General features: G+C 51.6%; 1 protein-coding gene across 1 annotated transcript in view; it reads left to right on the top strand.

Annotated features, from left to right (window-relative positions):
* BAHCC1 (BAH domain and coiled-coil containing 1) overlaps positions 1 to 14,950 on the top strand; it is an 84,834-nt gene that overhangs the window by 12,575 nt on the left and 57,309 nt on the right. The window contains exon 2 of the mRNA XM_034790535.1: positions 2,925 to 3,224. Within this exon, the coding sequence (XP_034646426.1) occupies positions 3,050 to 3,224 (175 nt within the window). The 5' untranslated portion in view covers positions 2,925 to 3,049. The remainder of the gene's footprint in view (positions 1 to 2,924; positions 3,225 to 14,950) is intronic.

Genomic DNA, 14,950 nt, shown 5'->3' with positions numbered 1-14,950 from the left:
TGCATGTAAATTGGTAGATTTTAAATGAAGATTGAGTTGGGGATACTGGGGAGAAAATCCGGCTTTTTTTAAACCTTCGGGCTCGGTAGGTTTTGTTGTTGGTCGCAGGGAGGCCGGCTCGTTGCAGATCTGCCTGCGGTCGCTGGCCGTGGCGGTTGTTGTGTGTCTCCTCTCTTCCCCGGGTCCTGGGGTGTCTCCTCGAACCGGGAAGCGGCTGTTTGTTTGTTTGTTTAATTTTCATTTGGAAACGCGAGCGGCTGGGGCCCGCGGGAGGTTTTTGTTAAGACAAATGCACCATCGAGGGATGCACGGCTCCAGGCTGCGCCCCTTGTCCGAGGAGCCGGGGCTGGTGGCGCGTTTTCCCTCTCGGTGCAAAAAGGGGTTTGCAAAGCTCGAAAGCCTCGGGGTGGGGAGGAAAACCCGCGGCCAGCCGGCCCCAAGCCCGGCTCTCGCTGGGCCTGCCGCGAGGCCGATCCCCGCAGCTCCCCAGCGGCTGCCGGCGGAGAGCGATCGCGGCGGGGCTGGGGCAGTCGCTCGGATGGCGAGCGGAGCGGCGGGGAGGAGGCCGGGGAGCCGATCCCGGGTGCGGGCTCCGGAGAGCCCGCTGCCTTGGCGCGGTGCGGGAGGGCGGCTGCACGGACTGGGCCGGGTCGGAGCTCAGGGCCGCTTGCGGTGGAATATTTGCTCCCACCTTCTCCCCGCGGTTTCTTTTTAAGCGCTTTCCGCGCATTGTTCCAGCCGCGGCGGGCTCGGAGCCGCCCCGGCCCGCCTGCCCTTGGCTGGCTGCAGGGAGACCGGCGCAAGGAGAGATTTTGGGGTGGGGTGCGGGAGGGGATTTGATGAATGGGGTTTGGAGATTGGGGGGCGGAATTTGCCGAAACCCCGCCGGTCTCCGGCAGAAGCACAGCGGCTGGGAACAGAGGCGTGTGACCCCCTCGGCCCCCAGCCCTTCGCCGCCGCCTGCTCCACCCTGGCCTGCAAACAGGACACGATCCTGGCAAATCATCATCATCATCATTAATAATTCCATTGTGCAAACAAAGCCGGGTGCGGCCTGCGGGGCGGGGTGTCCGGCCCCCCCTCCTGTAACTGATCCCGGGACTTTTCCTGTTCCCCCAGGCCCTGGCCGGATTGCGAGCCTTGTATTCATTTCTAAAAAATCTGAACCCGAGATGAATCAGAGAGTGGGAATCTTTCCCTCTGCAAAACAACCTTTCCCCTCCGCGTTGCTATGTGAAACCATTCCCCCCGCCAGGCTGCTGAAACTGCGAACGGAGCGTTGTCTTGCAGGCTTCAATTTTTCCCCCTGTGAATTTCATATCTGTATATTGCTTTGAAGTGGGTGTTTTCCTATAGTCTCTCCCAGACCCATTTCCGCTGCTTTTTAGGTGATTTCGGCTGACTGCTGAGAAAAAAACCCCTTCCGTAAGATTCTTGCAAAGCGAAGGATCCTTCCAATAATTCCCTGTAATTGCAAAGTAGGAAATATTCGTTAGGCTAAAAGAGATAGATTATGATCTCAATAGGGGGAGAAAAAAACCCACCTTCCTTTGTATTAAGTTGTAAGCCACAGAGAGCTCATTGTGTTACTTCCAATTTATTTACAATGCAAAAGCACCCCATCTAAATATATATATAAAATACTTATCAGCTGTGCAAATATGTATTCACTTAATACATTGTGTTTTCGGTTATAGATTAAATCAAACACAAAATAGTCTGCAAATAAGACACTGTAGGACTGGAAGCATTAAATATAGCAATTGCAAATGGTATTCGCTAAATGAAAAACATCTTAATTGCTTGGTTGTTATGATCCGGGTTAAAAAAATATACTTTCTCCCCCCTGTAATGTTAACAATTCAGGGTAGTGACTCTAGGAGTCTCCTCTCTCCTTGGGCTGGAGGTGAGATGAAACGTTAAAACAATACAGATGGAAGGAGAAGATTAGATATGCAAAACCCGAGTGTCTGGGAGCCCTGGCCTGGGGTGGGGGGGCTGGACTGTGAACGGGAAGGAATTGTGGGGCAGGAGCAGAATTGTCCCGGTTGTGCTGGGGCTTTGTTTGTATTTATGTATCCACGCGCGCCCAAGGCTGGAGTCGGGAGCTAGGGGAAATTCTTAGATGCTACCTTGTCCTTTGCTTCCTCCCCCCCACCACATTTATGAAGCAAGACCCCCACCCCCTTTTGGCCTAATGTTACAGGCGCTGGGCCCGAGCCAACCAGCCTTGTGTGCAAACGCAGTGAATGCCCGGGAAGCACCTTACATAACTGTTTGGGCTGGGAACCGTGTCTAGAAGAATTTAAAGCCCGGGCCGTGCCCGCCGCATGCGGGGTTTGCCACCGAGGTGGCCGGAGGGAGAGATTTATTTCGGGGCCAGCGTCACCGATTCTGCCTCTTGCACCGGCTTTCCCGGGGAGCCGCTGGAGACAATAGCGCAACTTCTCTCTCTGGTGGGAGCCCGGATCGGTGGGTGGGGGGCGCAGGCCCGGCTCCTGCGGCAGGGAACTGACCCCCCCCCCAGGCAGAGTTCGGGAGAAGCGCTGCCTGCGCCCCCGGATCGGCCCCGCGCAGAGCTGGCGCTGGCTTGGCCATGGAGGCAGGAGCGCCGAGAAACACCTTTTCCCAGAAACGGGGGGAGAATTTTGTTAAAAACCCAGCCCCCAAAGGCCTGGTCGGGGGTGGGGGGTTGTCTCTCCCTCGCAGATGCAATTCACGTTTTGGATGAAATGTAGCTCTGCCTTGCGGGGTGGGGGGAGAGGCTGCGCGGAGGGGGCCTGCGCGGGTTCTGTATTTTTAAAACCCTCCCGTGCCCCCATCAGCGCAGCGGCTCGGTGACCAGCCCGGAGCAGGGCCGCGGATTTCTCCCGGCCCCCAGGTGGGCTGCAGCCGGTTTCACCCGCTCTCTCTCCCCTCTGCAGAGGATGAGCCGGGACGCCAGGAGCAGACGCGGGGCCCGAGCCCGCCGGAGCCCTGAAGGAGGAGCGCTGCCTCGCTGAGGAGCCGCCGCCGCCCGCCCGCCGGGCTGCGTGCCGCGGGCCCCGGCATGGACGGCCGCGAGTTCGCGCCCCCGCCTCACCTCCTCGCCGAGCGCGGCAGCGTGGGTCACCGCAGCAGCGCCGGCCGCCTGGCCGCGTCTGGCCACAGCCCCGTGCAGCACCCGGGCCACTTCCAGCCGGGCAAGTTCTTCCCCGCGCCCATCTCCATGGCGGCGCACACAGGTCAGTGGCGTCCCCCGCAGCCAGGCTCGGGTCCCCGGGCCGCTGGAGGGAGAGCGCATCTCCGCGCGGGGCTGCCCCGGTTCCACGGGGGGCTTGAGCTGGCCGGCTTTCCCGAGCGGGAGCTGATCTTCGCCGCCGCTGGTGGAGGCGAGAGGCGGTTCGTCCCCTTCGTGCCGCAGCCGAAGGAGAATAACCCCCAGCGAAAAGCCTTCGCGGCCCTGACCGCCCGGAGAAAGTCGGGGCGGGGAACCGGGCGGCCTTTGGAGGGGCTGAACAAAAATACTGCTCGGTGGAAGGGAGCCGGGGACTGGTTGGGGCCTTGCAGATTAGGGGCAGTGGTGTGTTAATAGGGCTGGTGGTGTAGGGCTAGAAAATCCGGTTTCTATATCAAGCCCCGAAGTGTCAGGGTGCGAATGGGTTTGCAGGGCATGCAATAGCTTTAACAAGTGCCTCCGGTATCCTGCTAAAGGCAGACAACGTGTGGCAAGGAAAATAGACCCAGTTCGATGCACTAGGGTCTTGGGAGATCATCTGCAGTGCCCTTTTAATCAACTAATGCTTCAGAGCCGCCTGCAGCCGGAGAGGAGTGAGGGGGAATCTACCAGGTACCAACTAGCTACATGCTTAGTATTAAACAAAACACAATCAAAACCATCAACCGGTCAATTATATGCATGAGCAGCTCAGGGTTTCTGGGGAGGTAAGGTGTATATTCATTGTCTTCAGTACTGGTGGATAGCGAAAGGGCGCGGGTCAATCCCCATTGTAGTGGTGTTCTCAGGCCTCACTCGGTGGGAAAGTTGCCTGAGAAAGGAGGAAGGGAAAATGGAAGGGAGGCTTCAGCCCTCACATTTTGCCTTTGCTTCTGAGTACTGTGGGCTCCTCGGATTTCCAAAGGGTTGATCCACTGTGGGACTGGATTTTAAAGTGAGCTTCTGCTGTGTGCAAAATGAAAGATTGGAGTTAGAAATCTTATTTCCTCCGTATTAACCCACAAGTGAATATATTTTTGTCCTCAAAGTTTTTGTGCACAGACTGCTGGGTTTGAAATCTGTTAGCTGTTTTTTAATGTCAAGAAAGAACGGCTGTGGGAAGCTGTGTGTGCATTGTGTATATGTATGAGATATATTTATGGATGTATGGATGTCATGCTAGTCTTGCACAAGCACATAGCTGGCTCGGTTTGTTTACAGTTTGCTTTAAACATCAGAGTAAATGTTTTGCAGTTTAAAAAAACCTCCGCAGTAAGAGTTATTATTGCTAGCTTGATGAACTGTGAATACTAATAAAATTATATCTGCTTTAATGGGATTACAATTAGTGTGTGGATTAAAAAGGACGGCATGAGATGGACTAGAATGGAGAATTGTCATCTGGGAGTGCAGTCAAAAGACGACTGTAAATTTCCTAAAAAGAAAAAAATGACACACAAAAATTGCATAATTACTAATGGGCTTTTAGCATGATGAGATGAAAAAAAGTGCCACTAACAAACGCAAGGATCGAGACGTACTTATTCTGAAATGTGCTGCATTTTAAATAATGACATCATATATTTGCAGAATTTTCCCTGGATGAAATGTGTATTTCCTCCGACTCTTTCTTCCCTTCCCCTTCCTTTTTTTTTGTAAATTGCAATATGTTAATTGCAGCTCAGCCTTTCAGAAACGGTTGCTCCTAAACGACACCGAGGTTTATTTTAAAATATAAAACTGGACAAACAGGGCAAATAGTGAGATTTGTGGTTAAATCTGGTTTCTTCTGTACTCCTGGGTTAGTGCCCCGAATTCAGACTGTGCCCCATCCCGCTTCAGAGAAGGTTTGGTCCAAAGCTCCATGTCGTCTTCCCTGGATGAAGCACATAGTCCCTCGTGTAGCTCAGAGAAACCCCCTTTCTAAAGTCCTCAGCGTCATGTTTAAGTCTCATTGGGGAATTCGGGGGAGATGAGAAAATTTGCAGGTAAGCAAATTGGTGATTCCTGTAGAATAAATTATTGATGGTATCTTGACACTGAGTATTTAATTATAATACAGGGAACGACCTTACAAGGACCAGAGGCCATTGGGTAGGAATATACCGACTAGACTGGATGGAGCTTTGCCAATTTTTTTTTTTTAATCTGGAAAAGGTTATTAATGTCTCTTAACCCCCTGCTCTCAGCTTTTAAACACACACACACACGGGGTGTCTCAGGAAAGACGACGAGCAAAAACTGTCCTGGAGGAATTGTTTTGACTCCTTCAATTTTCAGGTGGAGATTTGGCTAAACATTGAAATGTACGGCTCGGGAAGGCCCCCAAATGAGACAGATCCATTGGGGGTATATTGGTTCTAATAAGAAGAGCACGGTTCAGAATGAGCTTTGTTTTTATGTCCAGTCATTCTTCTAGTCAGGCAGAATTCCAGACGGCATACATAGTGGATCGAGCATTTATTGTAACACTCCCGTTGCTGTGGAATTCTCTCCCCACGGAAAGCTTCCCTCTCCCCCCTCAAACTGTACTTTTTTATTTTTTTTTTAGTCAGCGGCAAAGACCTTGATTTTGAAGTTAGCTTTTAATGTTTCACAAATTGTTTTTCTTAAAACGGAGTGCTGATAGTTTTATAATCCTGCTGTAGAAATTTTATGGTAAAGTGCTGTTATAGTAACCTTGTCACAAAAGGTGCAATTAAAATGTTTTGTAGCGTTATTTTTAGTGCAGTGGTAGATTTTTTTGTCTCTAATGCAGATGGTCCAAAGTCAAAGCTGTGAAAGTTGAGAGAGAGAGAGAGAGAGAGAGGAGCAGGGTTATTTAGCAGTCCTGCTGCCTCAAGCTGCTGAAATTTCAACATTGCTGTAGACTCTTATTCAGTACGAGAGACATTTTTATCTTTTAGGGAAACCTCCAAATATAAACATTGTCTCTCTCTCCCCTGCCGCCCCTCCAAGGTAGCTGCATGCTTCAACGTTTTAGCTTGAATGGAAATGACAATAAGAAATAATCTGTGAACTGCTGCAGCTAGAAACACAAATATAATCATCATACTAATTAATAAAGATTAATAGTAATCAGGAATGGCAGCCGTCTCTAGCAGGGACCATAAAGGACTGCAAGCCGAGAATTTCTGGTGGAGTCCTTCCATCTTTTACTCCACCACCGTCCAAGCCCCGAAACTTGCGAGGAAGAATAGATCGTCATATAGATTTAGTTATCATTAAATCCAGTAATTTCCTGGTGAGACAAACCCCGTAAAGGGGTTTCCCCCCACTGCCTTTAGTGTTCTTCTTTTTTTAAAAGAAAATACATTTTAGTAAATACCTCATTAACTGCATGACACCAGTGAGTGTTTTTGCAACACAGTTACCAGCATTAAATAGGTGCTAAAAGAGTTACTGTTCAAAGACATGTTCTAAAGACTCTAACCATCTTTACTTATAAATGACAAGTAGCATGAGACATCAAAGGCAATGCACAGCTAACAGCTAGGAACTGCCAGGGCTGATCTTTTGCACAAGAACTGGAAGATATACATTGTTATGCAAGGCAGCTGCGGTTAACACACACACTGGGAAATTAAAGCTCAGTTTTGGAATGTGCATTTTTCCACTGGGAATTGCTACACCATCATGTCTAATTATTCCTATAAGAAGTGGAATTTTTCTATAGGACTATCCACGCTGGGTGATGCTAATTTAGTGGCAGGCAGAGCCTTGGTGCAAATAGCGCATCCGAAGAAATTGACTCCAGCAATTCTTAGAAACCTGCCCAGCCTGGTAGGAGAGGCTGTGCGACATATGGAAGTCCAAATGCAAAGAAGTCTGTTAAAATAACATGTATGAGTCTAAAAATACCCCTCCAGAAACTCACTTTAAAAAAAAAACAAAAAAAAAAAACCCAACAACAGAAAGATCTAAAAATATTCCGGGCTTTGGCAAGGCCCATGAAGTTAAATAAATTATACAAGAGCCATTCATGGGAGAGTCTCCACTTTCTCTTACGGGAACATTGTTCAAGCTAATAAAAATTATAATTTACTAGCCACCGAGCTTTTCATGAGTCTAAATTTAATTGGTTGGGCTTCTGGAGTCCATCATTTCCTGCTGGATTAGTAGATTTGTATTGGAGTTTGTGACACGGCAGAGAATGAAAAAAGGCAGAATCATGAAATGCCATATTTCTGGGCATAGGCAGGACAAGGAGACTTGCCCTGCAAACAGTTCCTGTTCGCTGGCCCGTGGAGTGGTGGGGTTTTGGGAAGGGGCTGCTAGGAAGCGAGGATGCAATTTGGATGCTCCGGGCCTTTGGAACGCAACACGGTCATTTAAATTTGATAAATGATTGGACACCTTTAAGAGTATGTTTGAACAATCAAGATGCACTCCAGCAGGCAGATAGGATGTATGCTGTCAAGTTACCTATGTCATTAGTGCAGGCTGTGAGCATAAATAATGGGAAGACAGAGCTCCTCTGAATACCCTCCACTCCTCTGCTTGATACCCACAAAAGAGCCCTCTCACCTCCCTTCAAATTGGGGACGTCTGAGAGCAACCTCTCCCCCCCCTCCTGCTTTAGGACACACTCCTCTTGTAGCTGGTGCCAGCAGAGAGCCTTCAAAATAGAAACATATTAAGGATAATGGAGCCACCAAATGTGATCTCGGGAAAGCTGGGTGTAACCGCTCCAGCTAGTTGTGGCCGGGTCTGTAATTTGGAGGGGAGAGAGTTGGTTGCAGGAAAGAGACATCGCAGCTCTTTTAGAATACCGTCCGTTTACTTCTTGAGCTGTTAACCTAATTTCATTCTTTTCTCGCTGCTGTTCCGTGGCCTGGCGCTGCGTGCTTTGGAAACGTGGCGAACGGTAATGAACCATGATTAATAATTACTCTTCCCGATAAATAACCAAACAATGTAGTGGGTTGGCTGCAGTAAACCGAAAAGGTGGAAAGACAAGCGCAGAACGGTAATTACAAGGTCGGGCCGGATCCCCAACTGGTGCCAATCAGCGAACTCCCCTGAAGTCAGGGAAGCTGCCCGGACTTACACACGTTGAGGAGAGGACCCAATGTCTTGCCCTCATCTGATTTTTCCTTTGCTTTGGTACCGGCTGCCTCTCAGTCAGGGTTATCCAAAGTGCAATTCACAGGGTTGTCTGTCTGTAACATGGCTCCCTCCCCTGCTGCCCCTTTAAGCGTGGGACTACACATCCCAGAATACCTTGCAGATGGCTGGCTCCAAGGTTGTGGGTCACTTGGAGGATGTGCAGAATCTAAGATACAAAGGTTTGGTTTTATTAAACCCATCATTCAAAGTTGGGCAGTTAGAACAGCCAAATGCTTCGCTTTGCATCTGGTTTTGGCGCAAAGATCATGCAAATGAATATGTCAGAGAATGTTCTCCAGCGCTGGCGCACAGAACTGGGAATCGTGACCCCCTGGCTCCATTTCCAGCTTTCTCACTTCCTTGCTCTCTGAGTCTTTTTCTGGCCTCAGTTTCTTCATCTGTACAATATGGAGACCACTTACCCACCTTTGTAAAGGGCGCAGAAATTCTCCAATGCAAGTTACTAAACAAGAGCAAAGTAGTATTTATGCGTTATAAGCGCAGCATTGTGTTCTGGGAAGTTGCCTGGGTGACTTCTGCTACGTCAGAGTTTGGATGCTTGACATTTCTTATTTCTGATGCAATTATAGAGGGAAACAAACAGAACAGAATAGATTTTGTCCTTTGGAACCTATCGGGGCATATTTTAATTTTCCTGCCTAACTCCTATTAAAGTCACTGAAAATCCCTCATGGAACATACCCTGTAATATAGAACAGATTTTCTATAAAAGTCACTTTGTTCCACAATTAAAATTCTACGAAGGAACTGAAAGATTATCGCTGAATCAATATGAAAAGCCTGCCAGACCCCATCATGAGACAGGAAAGAGTCCTGCCTTAGTAGCAAACTAGCCTCATCAAAGTTATCCTGGTTCAAAATCTGCAGACTTACTGCAACTTCACACTGGTCTAGCAGAGGGTGGATGTTGGCCTGGGACCTTGAATCTCACGTAGTGCTCAGGCACCACGGTGGAAATGCCCACAAATAAATGAAAGAAGGGAAAGAAGAAGTGGAAAACTTCGACAAAGAGGTTCTGTGAACTCGATACTTTACACGGAGTCTACATTTTTGCCCTTGTGACATTTTTATAGGCTAATATATAGGTTAGCTCATGTAGTGCTATTTGTCACTGCACCAAAGCTCTCTATTTGTTGTAATATATAATAATACTGTACCCTGCGAGCAGCAGCCTGGAAGGGATTTTACATAAGGCAGGAGCAGGAGTTTTGCCGAAGCCAAACATTGCTGGGTAGCTGAGGGAGCCCCGGAGCACCGCTGTGACGTGATCCTGGTGATTTCTGGTTTTCAATCAGGCCCCATCGTGTGTCAGATACGAGCCCTCAGGGCCCAAGTTACCAGCATCTCCTGCTCCAGTTTGTTCTCGCTGCAGCTGTCTCGGTGGATTAAATTCCAGGCTGGGATCGGTCCGAACACTTAATTTTTTTATTCCGGCGTTCCCGAGAAAGGGATGGGTCAGAAACAGGTGGGGCTGTGTTTTCTTTTTTAAACGGACTGGAGATTGTTTCTCTAATTTCCTAAGACCTTGAAAGCAGCCGAATCCACGTCACCGGAGGCTGGTGAATTGGGATCCAGGAGCCCTTGGTCGCACGCACACATACATGTGCAGCTGTGTGTGTCTTCAGCAGCAATCCACCGAGCGTGAGAGAAGCAACAAAAACAATGCTGGGTGGGAGCAAGAATGAAGAATGGATCTGGAGGCAAACCACCTCGCAACTGTCTTTTAATTACTTTAAGATTAAATCTGACTCATTTAAAGTGTGTGTGTGGATGGGGGGAGGGGGCGTGTATACATCCAGCCCCAGTCACACCGGTTGGGCGTGGTGGAAGACGATAGCCTTCCATCTTTTCCAGGCAGAGCCTGGGCAAGCGTGAGGATGTGAAGCTGCAGGGATCAGTTAGCGATCCATCATCCTAAAAGGAGCTTTTTCTTCCTCCGCTCCGTATCGCCTGTGTTTCACTGTGGCTTGCCAGCCCAGCCTCTCTGGAACATGCATTGCATTTTAAAAAGTAGGTGTCAAAGTTAAAACAGATTTTGAGATTAACTTGTCTACTCCTTATTAGTGACACTCCTGCTGAAGATTACTGAGGAGGGGAGGCGGGAGGTAAATGCACATGTGTCAGGGAGAAAAAAAGCAGAATACTAAGAAACCAAAATCTTGTGGAATTACACTTGAGTGGTTTCATCTGTTCATTAGTTATTATTTGGATCTGGGCAGAGACACTCGTGTGTGCATGTCTGTGGAGAGACAGATAGGCCGGCGCTAGACCAACTGAACGGCACATTTTTTGATCTCACCTGTAGACACTAAGTGTCTCTAATAAATACTGTTATGATTGCCCCAAAATATGGAAATGAATGCTTGACACCGGGGTGCCAGAGCGGCCACGCTGTAACATGGAATTGGATTCCGGTTTCAGGGATGTGAATCTCTTTGATGTACTGGGGGATTTTTTTTTTGTGTGTATAAATTTGTTATTCATCATGGTGAAAGAGACATAAATATTCCAGCTGCCGGTGATGTCAGAGGGAGATCCTGTGAGTGATTGTGTGTGTCTGGGCATGAGAGAGAGAGAGAGATCCTGGGGGGAAGTGTATATTAGGGGAAGAAAAATGTACCGTGCAAGTCACTGATCTCTGTTCCCAGGGACCCCATGGTGCTGAGCCCCCAAGATCTGAACAAATGTCCCCTTCACCTGACCAACCCGGTGTCCCAGGGGTGCATGTAAGGGAAGGGGAATCTGTTGCTGTGAGCTCCGGAGTTTAAACAGGCAGTTTCAGAATGGAGCCAGGGCTGGGCTGGGCAAACGAACTTGTGTTAAATGCACTTTCTGTAAATGCTGATAGATGGTTTTGGAAAGTCCCGTGGAGCGCACTGCACGGACAGAACGTGCGAGCGAGAGCAGCGCGCGGAATCCCAGGAAACCTCGTTACAAACCTTGGGATTAGAAAGCGTTTTTAAACCCGGGCTCTTCCAAGGCGGGTTTGCGAGCCCTGGTCCAACTCCTCCCTAGTCAGATATGGAGGGAGGCGTTGGCTCCATCACTGGCAGGGGAGTCGCCCCAAGCCCCCTCCCCGAAGCAGCCCTGCCAGTATCTTGTGAGGTCTCTGGGCAGGCAGGTGGCCTACCTCAGACAGAACTCCCCGTGCAGAGCTGATGTGTAGGGCACAGGAATGCCGAGATTGCGGCGTCCAGACCCGTTTGGGAATGCGTTACCCAGGTGCTGCTGGGAGCTGAGCAAGGTACCTCCAGCCAGCAGCAAGGCCAGTAATACCAGGGTTATGAATGTGGGGCTCTCTGCCCTGCAGTGCATCTCATGTTCTCCTCGGGGTACTGCTGCCCTTACGGAGGCTCGGGGAGTCAACAGAGACAAGTCAGCAAGCTGCATCCCAGCCTAAACAGAGCGTGAAACACACAGGGCGTTTGACAGCAAACCTGCGTGCGAGCTCTGCGTGCGAGCTCTGCGCTGGCCTGATCTCCCCATCCAGCAGAAGGGAGGCTGGCAGCAGTGGTAGCGTCTCCGAAGGCCGGGGCCGTGCGCTGATGGCTACGGAAAGGGACAGCAAGTCTGGTAATTACAGCAAAGCATTAAACTAGCAGGATTTGGCTACTAGGTGACGCTGCAAAGATTCACATGGGCTTCGAAGGGAGAGCGCCACTCCCGCGTTCAGTGCGTGTGTGCGAATACACCATCCTCCACGCATGGGACCGTTGGGCTGGTTCCTTCTTCATCCACTCTGTAAAATACAACAAAACCGATGGGCCCAGAGTTGCAAACTCCGCTCCCTGCTGCCCTGTACTCCCAGGCTGGGACGTGGGAATTCCTCTGGACTGGAGAAGAGCCGATCCCAGGAGCTCAAACCCCGATTTCCCCTTCCCTTCTGGGGCCTCAGACCGATTCTCCCTGTCACAGCTCATCCAACCAAGGGTGGGAACCTCCCGTCTCTCCCCACCCCCGCTCTTCCCTGCCTGGGGGCTTAGCCCACCTCTTGCCCTCCCAAGCCCTTTTGGTCCCTCAGGCTGGGACTGGAGGCAGGGGGGTCCCACAAACGGCCCTGGGGAGACATCCGGCCCATGGGTTGGACCAAAGCAGCTTGTCCCAAGTTTTGGGGACACATCTGAGCTCCTGGCTGGTCTCTCCTTGCGCCCAGATTTCTTAACCTGCCTCAGTGCCCGGAGGTGGGGTCTGGGCCTTGTGTTAGTTCGGCTGCTGGCTGTGGGACCGTCTCTCCCAGGCCAGGGGGCATGGGGGCGACACTGGGGGAGGCCGGGGAGCCCATCTGAGGTGTAGCCCCCCCCTCACGAGCCAGCAGGAGTTCCAAGGGAGAAGCAGCTGTTGGGGCCCAGGCAGGGCCCGTCACTCACGGGCCTGAGCGAGAAACCACTGAGGGGAAATGCACTGAACCCAGGTGCAGCTTGGCGGTGTTACTGCTTCGAGGCCAGTGGGCCTTTGACTTCACTGGGATCAGGTGTTCCCCCTTAAGGCCTCCTCCTCCATGCCTGGGAAGGTGGGTGCAGGGGGCTAGCAGGGGACAGATCCCTCCCTCCCTCCATGCAGCTGAGATGCCCAGAGCCTGTGGCCCCTTTCCCGGCTAGCTCCCCAATCCCTTCCCTGGGCAGAGCGATTTGGGGTCCCTCTGACCTGCAGGGACCCTGCCTGTCCCCATGCTGCGGTGTGGCAGGCCTGCTGTATGCTCTCTACAGGCTGGGCTGGGCAGCCCGTACCCTCGCTGGTGACTTCGCCCCCGCTGGCAGGGAGTCGGGGCGCAGCACTCTGGCTGAGGCAGGACCACAGCTGTGTAAAAGAACAAATCTCCCGGGGCAGCCGGGAGGGAAACACCACGGGGAGCTGGCTCGATAAACAAAGACTCTTTCCACAGACCAGGCCAACGCCCCTCCCGCAAAGAGCTGAGGCCTCTGCAGTGGAGAGCCGGCAGCTCCAGGGACAGGCCCAGCTAGTGGGAGGTGCAGTGCAGCCAGGAGACCTGTGTTCTTATTCGCAGCTCTGCCAATGCCCTGCTGTGTGACCATAGTCAAGTCACTTCCTCTCTCAGAGTCGCCGTTTCCCCATCTCTAAAGTGAGGCTGAGGAAACTCAGCTTCCTTTGAGACTACAGATAAAAAGTACCACGCGCACCTCTTCCAGCGTCCTCTGCGATGGACAGCCGGACGTCAGCGGGCATCAGACCGCGCCCCATGCGAGCTGAGCCGCACCGTTATCAGAGCCCCCTTTTGGAAGCAACCAGACTTAGCCAAATCCCAGCACGTGTGTATGGCCTGGATCGAAACCCAGCTGTTTTATTTATTTCTAGGGTAACTGAGAAATTCAGGAATACGTCATCAACTAGCAGGGTGAAGAAGCTCTCCTCTTGAAGCTGAGTGGGATTCACCGAGTAAAACCAATATTTATGTTAGCGGGGCTTAGAGCTGGCCTACCGATAAATTGTGCTTTATTGCTTACGCTCTGGTTTGGTAATTTTTTGGTTGTTGCTTTGCTCTGGGCCCGCTCTGACTTCTCGCCCTTGGTGGGGATTTTATGTATTTGAAACACTTCCTGAGAACTGAATGGAGCAATTCCAGGGGCTGGTTCTCAGCCCTACAGACAGCAGCTCGTCGGCAGAGGCCCTTTGGATTTACCCCGGGTGGCAGCACGCAGCCTCGCTCGGAGCCTCCTGCTTGTGTTGCAGAAACGCAGGGAGCAAAGCAGGCTGTCAGGAGCGATTTCCCGGCCCCGGTTTGGATGCCAGACGCTCCAGTGTGATTCTCCCCATCCGGCCCCTCTGCCCCCACTCTCCTTCGCACCTGGCCAAAGTGGGTGTGAAACCGATCAGCTCAGAACCGCAGCATTTGCCCTCCCCCCCCACGTGCGGGGCGAATGGTGACACAAGGGGTCAGGCAGGAGAAGCGGGGCCCGGGGCCAAAGCAGCAATGGAAGATTCGCATACGGGGCCAGGTGCCCAAGAAGCTCCAGGTGGGCTGGGATCGGACTCAGTTCCCAGGGTTTATTGGCTGCGATGACTGTATTCAAGTAGCACCTGGTGTTGTGAGTAGCCCGGGGGCTAGTAGAGGCAGCACCCAAGAGATCCCTTAGCTGCCCTGATTCCAGCCGGCCAGGGGTGCTGTCTGTCCCAGCAGGGAGCAGGCGCCCAGTCTCCCTGCACTCCCTTGCAGCCAGGGAAGAGCTGGGCATCTGCCCCACTCCCTGGGTGCACCTACCCCTGGGGGGCAGCCACTCTCCATCCAGCACAGCTCCTCCCCATGCAGCAAGGCCGGAGAACGTAGCGATTATGGTCCCATTGGCACTCTGGCAGAGCAGGGATCTGAACCCGAGTCTGCCAAGTCCCAGGCTAATGGGATCACTGGTGCTGTGATTGCGGTCACAGGAGGGGAGAGGGGTGTGACCAGTCTAGACCCACATCCCCAGCAGCTTGTATCTTGTTGCTTCCCACGGGCACCTTTGTGCTGGGGCTGGAGCGCGTTCCGAGTGGTACCAGTGTGATGGTGGGGGAGCTGAACTTGGCAGGGGGAGTTTGCTCTGGTGGTTGTGTTTGTCTGGCTTTTTAAGCATTGGGACGTGAAGTGGCGCTGATCAGAACCGCTCCTCCGTTCTCTCTCTCAGTCAA

This window comes from Trachemys scripta, chromosome 14 (assembly GCF_013100865.1).
Source record: "Trachemys scripta elegans isolate TJP31775 chromosome 14, CAS_Tse_1.0, whole genome shotgun sequence".
Lineage (NCBI taxonomy): Eukaryota > Metazoa > Chordata > Testudines > Emydidae > Trachemys > Trachemys scripta.
Note: the sequence above shows the minus strand (reverse complement) of the source record. Positions and strands in the feature narration are given on the sequence as shown.